This window comes from Cyclopterus lumpus, chromosome 14 (assembly GCF_009769545.1).
Source record: "Cyclopterus lumpus isolate fCycLum1 chromosome 14, fCycLum1.pri, whole genome shotgun sequence".
Classification (NCBI taxonomy): Eukaryota; Metazoa; Chordata; class Actinopteri; order Perciformes; family Cyclopteridae; genus Cyclopterus; species Cyclopterus lumpus.
The window spans coordinates 8,666,738-8,674,861 of record NC_046979.1 but is presented as its reverse complement, the minus strand read 5'-3'; the positions used below and the strand labels follow the sequence as shown (position 1 = coordinate 8,674,861).

The 8,124-nt window shown below is 39.5% G+C and overlaps 1 protein-coding gene across 1 annotated transcript; it reads left to right on the top strand.

The window, feature by feature from the left end:
- The first annotated feature begins 251 nt into the window (after nt 1-251).
- On the top strand, nt 252-6,290 carry LOC117743121 (glutaredoxin domain-containing cysteine-rich protein 2). Its single transcript, XM_034550909.1, has 5 exons — nt 252-323; nt 739-922; nt 2,042-2,151; nt 3,818-4,045; nt 6,117-6,290. Exons 1-5 carry the CDS (start codon nt 267-269, stop codon nt 6,288-6,290), a joined length of 753 nt encoding a protein of 250 aa, XP_034406800.1. The 5' UTR covers nt 252-266.
- Nucleotides 6,291-8,124: the final 1,834 nt, after the last annotated feature.

Genomic DNA, 8,124 nt, shown 5'->3' with positions numbered 1-8,124 from the left:
TCCCTTAAAACAGCGGGTGCAGCCAAACTCAGGAGGCAGGACACACAGAGAGAGCTTCATCTCATCTAGTCGTCCACCCACTCCTTACACTCTTGTACCCCGCGCTTCAATCAAGCTGTATATCAATCCATTCTTTCCGCCATCCATCCGCACGTTCCTTCATCACACCAGGGACCACGGTGTCCAGCTGATGTCAATTTGCCCCACGTAAGGAACTCCTTGGGTGGACTGACGGTCTCTCGACGGTCCCTCCTCAATCAGCCACCATGGAGGAACTCCAGAGAAAACTGAATCAACACTATGAAGGCACCAAACCCAGAAAGGTGAGTTATTTACAGGACCACTTTCTTTGAAATGCATGGGTTTTGAAGTACTTTAATAAATGCACTGTGTTGATAAAAAGACATATTGAAATCTTGAGGCATGTGACTTTATATTACACAACTAGCTGAAGCTGGTGTGCTTGAAGATGGTTATCAGCTTCTAATTGCACCTGATGTCAAACTGAAAACTGATTAAAGCAAGATGTTAGCTTATATGTTGACAAGCTGCACATGTATGCATCCTTTTTCTCTTTTGAACAGCAGTTTTTTTTTTGTTCATACCCATAAATCTTTTTTTGTATGAGAGCAAGCTATGCAAATACGTATCTTAACAGCAGTTTACTTGCCACTGCATCTTTTCAGCATGTAATAAACCTCGGAGTAAAAACATGTCACCTTCAACTCAAAACCACAGGTGAGGTTCAAGCTTGCGTCGTCCTACAGCGGCCGGGTGCTGAAGCACGTGTATGAGGACGGTCAGGAGCTGGACAGTCCGGAGGAGAAATACCCTCACAGCTTCGTTCACCGCAAGATCCCTCCCAGCCACTTGGAGGTGGAGCAGCTCTGTGGGTTTCAGGATGCTCATGGGGACCAACCGGGTGGGTTTTTCTCATTGTGTAATACACTACCACTGTGTCTTACTTCATATGCATGACTGCACTGAGGTTTGTTTGTGTGGGCTGTAAGCTACCAACAAGGGAGACCAACAAGATCTGGGTATTACATTTGTGTATGGCACCTCCAGCCTGTACGTTGGAATGGTTGCCATTAAAATTGTTTGGCATGTTTTTGCTTTCATCGTAATATGATGGTGCATGATTGAGACATTGCTGTACACTGAGTTTGTAATCATGTGTGCACAGTACAATTGTCAGTAGCTATATGCTTACAAACAACTCAAATACAACGATACAGCAATCTTTGTGATGATGGGACACATCTCAGGCTCAATAACCCTACGTGCACTAATCATATCTGCAATCAGTAAGACAAGTTCTATGGGCAAAGAATAACATGCTGTTGTTTCTCTCACCCGGTTGTATAAGATAATTTTCTCTGCTTTGATGACGGAGTAAATCTAGCCAATTTTTTTTACAGATCACTATTTTGTCAGTTAATATGCCAAAAAGTATAGCAGCCTGCTACAGAGGAGGTCAATCAAACTGTGAACTTGGAAATTTACCAATTTCACAGATGAAATGCTGAGCTATTTTATTAAGTTTCTGAGTGAGAATGCACTACTTAATCAAAACATTGTTAGAATTAGTGTATAGTGTTAATAGATTATTTTGACATTTAGGAGATTTCGATGAGAAAAATAAAAGTTATTTAATAATAATAATTTATAGTCCTTTTGACAGGGTTTTATGTGTCAAACCATTTCTTACTAGGACCAGTAACCTCTTGGAGTTGGTTCCTTGGCAACTGGTCTCGGAAATTTCTGTATACATTTTTGATATGTTTATTTTTTTACCCGTGTTTTCAGTGAGAATGCACCACTATTGGACAGTATATGTTGTTAAGACGCAGGATTTAGTTTGGCTAGGATGCTATGCTAACACACCCAGCCTGGGTGGTCACAGGACTTGAGGCTGTTCCCTCTGAGCACATCAACATGGGAATCGCATGATGTTTGTGGATGAAACCTGGACCTTAGTCTCAGATTTATAGTACAAGTTATTGCTCTATCCTGGCAACATGTTTTGTTCTGTACCCAGGTGCTTATCCTCCAACGGGGCTCATTGCTCAGAGAATAAACGTGTACAGAGGAATGGGAAGCTACAAGCCTGCTGCGGGCCAGACTGAGGAAGCAGAGGGAGATGCTCAAGTAAGCAATAATGCTTGCTGTCTTTTTTCTTTCTTAATGTATTAATCAAGATCAGCTTAGATTATATTTCCCACTAGCAATGCCAAGTTGTCTGAATGTCAAGTAGACTGAGACCTATCTATAGTCTTCATTCATTCTCGAGTGCAGTAAAGCAGAATTCAGAAATGATACGATTCTGTTGAACGCTAAATAAAATGTTAATTGTGAAAACAGTTAACTTGATTGTGATCTTAAACAAAACACAGTTTGGGAATGGAGAATGTGAACCAGATACATTGTCAGTTCAACATATGTAGTAATTCATGAATTGTCTGTTATTTCAAACAACAGAAAAGACGGTTAATACATTTAGAATTATGATGTTGTGTTCTGACACACTTTGAATGGTAAGTTACTAATTGTGAAGCATGATCACTATGCAACGTCTCTGTGGGTATACTTATAGAAAGGGAATCATAATAAGAAAGTATCACAGCTCCTTGGAAGAGTTTCTTTTTTTTTTAAACCCCCAGAGCTTTGCATGGTACATATTCTGAAAATCAAACAGACACAGCAAAATAAACACATACGCAATTACCAGCCAACGCAAAGTAATTAAAAAATGAATTCATACGGAACAGAACAAGCAATCCAAACTTTAAAATAGAATATGAGAAGAATGCTTGGGTAATTAATGCACCAACTGCTTGCTTTTCCGTGAAGAAATGTACAACAATTTAAGTTAAACTACACAATTGTTCATCTGTGTTTCCTGTGTTGGGAAAGTCAGAAATATTAGGGATTGGCAAATTAATCCGTGAGTGATTGGTAATCAACAATGCAGCCCTGCTAATATGGATATGGAAGTTAGAATTGGATAACAATGTTCCCAGCAGCATTAATTTTTTTCATTCACTCTCCCCGTAGACGATGTTAATTGACCCACAATTGGGGCACTTCCTTGGCTTGGATCGATATGAAACTCTTCCAGTTAAATCCTCATTTTATAAAATATCTTGTTTTTCTAAAATAAAAATGTAAAGGTAAGGCATCACAATGGGCTGGAACATCCAGTCACATACATTTCTGTTATGTTCTTGCTAAATTTTGGATTAATTCAGCAACTGTGGTGCTGTGTTGTGCATTCTGAATTTGTTATATTTCGCGCCTCAGACTGACTCATTCCATGGCAATGCTAGCTGAAGCTCATGGGTATTGTAGTTTTTTTAGCTGTCCATCATGCCAAACTGACATACATCATTACATAAACATATGCTATCCAGGAGACTCCAGTGTTTCCAAATGTAGATTATATAGATTGAGTTAATGCAATAAATATATTGCTGGTATCAAATATTTTTCTCCAGATTTAGATAGTACAGTTATAAGAGAAAGTACTGTAGTTTTCTATTTTCTCCACCACCAGAACACAGCTACAAAGCATGTTGTGTTTCGCACAAGCGGGTGTGACTCTTCATCTGCATGCAACTAGAAAACCTCTTCTCACCCACACACAAAGCCCACAGCTAAACATGGCTACTCTCTGTCAGCTCCAAGAATGGAACCTGGGAGTTGTCGGAAATCTCTAACACGACTAGATGCTAATGGAAATATGTAATTTTAGGATGCACCAGTTGTTGTTGTTGTGACTGATCTAGGATTATCTGACGCGTTCTGTTTTTATCAGTCCTCGGTGTTGGACTTTGGCAAGATAATCATCTACACCAGCAATCTGCGCATCATCAGAGCGCCACAGAGGAAGCCTGAAGCGTTGCGGCACAACACAGTGCCTCCTGTGGACATGGAGGGATACCCAAAGGCCAAGGAGAAGGGAAGCAGGAGGAGGGCTAGAGCTCTTTGTACCCTGGACGTGGAGGAGAAGGAGGGGAAACAGATCAGTGACACAGAGACCAAGGTAATGATCCTTGGCCAAATTATTCTCAGTGGTGTGGTCGGGTTTTTATCACCTTGCTTCTGTTTCTCGGTAGTCTCAACATGCACTTATTCATTTCCTTCGCTCCTCTCTCCATCTCTGCATCCGTCTTCAGCCACCGTTTCTTCACAGCGTAACGGCGGGATCGCCTGTGCAGCCATATTGTTGTAATTTGAAATTGTTCGCAGAAGGCTGTTTATTCTCATCCCACAATCTCCTCCGTCTCCTTGTAACTTTCCCCCTGCAACAACCCCCACCCCGTTGTCCTGGTGTTATCTGTCAACTGTGAACACATACTGATGAGTCCACAGTTTCACTATGCCCTTGCAGCATTTGCCTGCCACTCGCCAGCCCGCAAGGATACCCGGCTCGCTATTGTTACCCCCCCCCCCCCCCCCCCCCCCACACATCCTTGGCTTCCATTGTTTTCTCACCAATCTCGTTATTTTCTCATTTTCTCTGCCTCTGTAAGAGAAAAAGTTTACTCTCAGCTTTTTTTTTCCATTATATGGCAATCTCACTCTTCTTTGTTAATTTCTTTTCTTCATCATCTTTGCTCTTTGTTGCCCTGACTCAAAGGTAGTCAATGTTTCACTGTCTTTGTTTCGGGTTTTCTTCACAGGCTGCGATTTATACTGCAATTGTGCAGGTATATATAAATATGTATATATATATATATATATATATATATATATATATATATATATATATATATATATATATATATGGTGATACATAAGTTCCTGATTATCTGACTGAAAGTGTAACCAGCTAAAGGATTACCCACTCAATAATGTCTTGCTTATAAACAACTTTTCTTTTTACTTTTTGAAAAATATTGAGAATCACTTTTTGTGTGCCCCGATTTTTAGATTCATGGGGACATTTTTCTGGCTACTCTAGCATACATTGCTAAGCAGTATTTGTTTGACTTTACTTTAGGACTCCCACATTAAATTTCCAAAGGGGTCAGATGTGGATGGCATTTAGTTTGTGGCACATAAATACTGAAAGGAGCAGTGTGTAGGATTTAGTGGCATCTAGTAGTGACATTGCAGATTGCAACTAACTGAATAGCCATCCGCTCACCCCTCTCGAGTATATCGGAGAACTACGGTGGCCTGCAGCTATTGTAAAAAAGCTTCAGAGAGCAGGTGTTTGGTTTATCTCTTCAGGGCTACTGTAGAAACATGTTGGTGCAACTCCATGAGGACGAGCTCTGTATGTAGATTTTACAATGGCTCATTCTAAGGTAACAAAAATACAACGATTCTTAGTTTCAGGGAGATTATACACTTAGAAAAACAAAGCTATGAATAGTGTATTCCAATTCTGCCAATAAATCCCCTTAAATCCTTAACGCTGTTCCTTTTAAATACATTTTAAACATCCATAGCAATAACATCATGGTTGCTCGGGAGAATTCACAGCCCTCATTGTCCAAAGTTGTCACTAAAAACAATTTACAACATGCAGTTGGTTGTATAGATTTACGTCTTCTGTTAGTATCCTGCCTCATGTCACCGATAATCTACAGGCAGCTGCTTGTTATTATGCATTTAATTCTAATGACCAGCTGGCTGTATAAATGACACAGCTTCTTCAGAGACATTTAATTATAAATAATATTGGAAAAAGTCCTCCATGTCGTTAAGGTTGTTTAGTCTTTACTTGTGAGCCAGCCAGTTAAACTAGATATAATTGTCACTGTTTATGAATTGGCTAAAGGTGTTGCAAGTTAATAGGCTTTTAAACTGTTGCAGTGCAAATATTAGTAATATGTGTTAATGTAAAATGGTGGTGTATTCAAAATATTGATGCATGTTACATATTTAGATACACTATAGTTTTTTAGATAGACATTTAAGAAACCTCTCTTCCAACTTTCCTTTTCAGTGAATGCTCTATCCATATGTTCCTTGTCTTTCTCACCCTTTCCAATCTCTTTTAAAAAAACAAAAACATTTTTAACCCTTTGCCTATTACAATTCCTCGGTTTCACCTCCTCTTTCTCCTCCTCTTCACCCCTCTAATGTGTTTCTTCTGTCTCCAGGAGGCCGGCAGCTGCCATCATTGTCGCGGCTCGGGCAGCGCTCCCTGCTCTCTGTGTCACGGCAGCAAGCTGTCCATGCTGGTGAACCGCTTCAATGAGTCCATCAGTGATCTGCGTTGCCAAGCCTGCTACCCCCATGGTCTGGAGAAGTGCCAGTCCTGCTCCAGCAAATAGCCCTGTTTGGCTGACACCCATGTCTGGCTGAGAGAGAATGAGTGAGTGAGTGAGTGAGTGAATGAGAGTGTGTAGCTGTGGGTTTGTCGCAATTGTCTCCGTGGCAATATTGCTATAATCCAGAGTGTTCTTGGTGGGGCGTTTCGAGTCACCACTATGAAACATATAAGCCATCATTGGGAAAGGAATTATGAACTGTGCACGGGGCACACAATTATAAAATACAATTACTGTGTGCAGTGAACATGGCTGGTGTTAACACAAACACATAATCACTTTTGTGTTGCCACAATATTTCGCATCTGCGCCCTCGTCCCTGATAAAAGCGGGTTCCACGACAGTTATCAGTTTTTATTAAAATTATGCCATTCATTTTTATCTACTGGGAATGCTGCCCTGTTCTTATCACTCCTCTCTATTCACGACACAAAATAAAACATTTTATATCCCAACATGTTGTATTGTTAGAGGGTAACTGATGCTTTCTTTCTTTTGCAAAATGGGGGGAAAGAGAGAGACTGTGAGATGGAAAGAGAGGATATGAACTACCGCCAGAGTGAAGATGAGTGAGACGGTTGCATAAACGGTAACAAAATAACTTGTTTGATCAATGAGTCGAGTGCATTCCACCCAATAATTGTGAAATGCACTCTTCCTTTAAGGAGGGTGATTTGATGACACAATAGCAATCTTTAGCATTTTGAGTTTTAAGCTTCTGGTGTTAGTGTGGAAATATATTACACACTAAAAAGCCATATTTTAGATACAAAAAATATTGTCTTTGGGTGGAGTATCACTTAAAGACACTATAAGATAAATATAAAAGGAAAAGGAGAGCAGATCAATAAATTACAATATTACGAGAGGCAATGATGATTTTAACAAAATGTTTTTATTAATAATCTCATTCTAAAGTCTTTTTGTGTTTGAATTTGAACCCACACAGTTTCAGTATATGAATGAAATAAAACATGTAATTGCTGGTTGAAAGTTGTTTTATGTTAACTATAAAGTAGTGAAGGTCATAGACAGTGACCTTAACGTTCTCTTGCAGTTCAGGATTCCTTCTCTTGCCTCTTCACTATCCCACTATTTTATAATTTATTTATTTTTCTATGGCAATAATCTGGACAAATCAAAATGCACCTGGTAGTCTGAGCAGCGTCATAATTCTAACCACAACATCTGTCACTGTAATATGTGTCATCCCTTAAATGTTTGAAGTGTTTTCACATTAGGTTAGGAATGTTTGTTTGTGTGATCCCAGCTTGAACATTAAAAGGAAATGTGACAATAAAAACAAATGCAACATGCTGCATAATTTCTGCAATCAACCACATTGTTTTGTAGCGACGCTGCTTTTTCAGGATAATTTAACAGAAAAGGAAGCGCAGAATTAAACAATATCACCCTCATAGCAAACTAGTTTTTCATTCTGAGTAATCATCTGCAATGTTGTCATCAGCATCTACTGTACCAGGATTACATTAACCCATTACGAGATAACATACATTCTCCCCATGAGGTTTAAACATCAGATGGTAATGGTAATGGTTGCCTTGTGTTTGCAGATGGCTGTATGTGGAGTTAGCAGTTTATTTTTTTCAAAACAATACTGTAACAAAGCTCTTTCTAGATGCCTACCTGACCTGTAATCAGATATTAACTGCACTGAGTTTAGGATATTTTGCAGTGGCTGCCGAACAACATTTTTCACCATTAAAGAGCATGCTTCACATTATTACATTACATTTCATTTAGCTGACGCTTTTATCCAAAGCGACTTACACCGTAGACACAGCTACTTGCATGCTGCAATGCTCCATCAAAACTA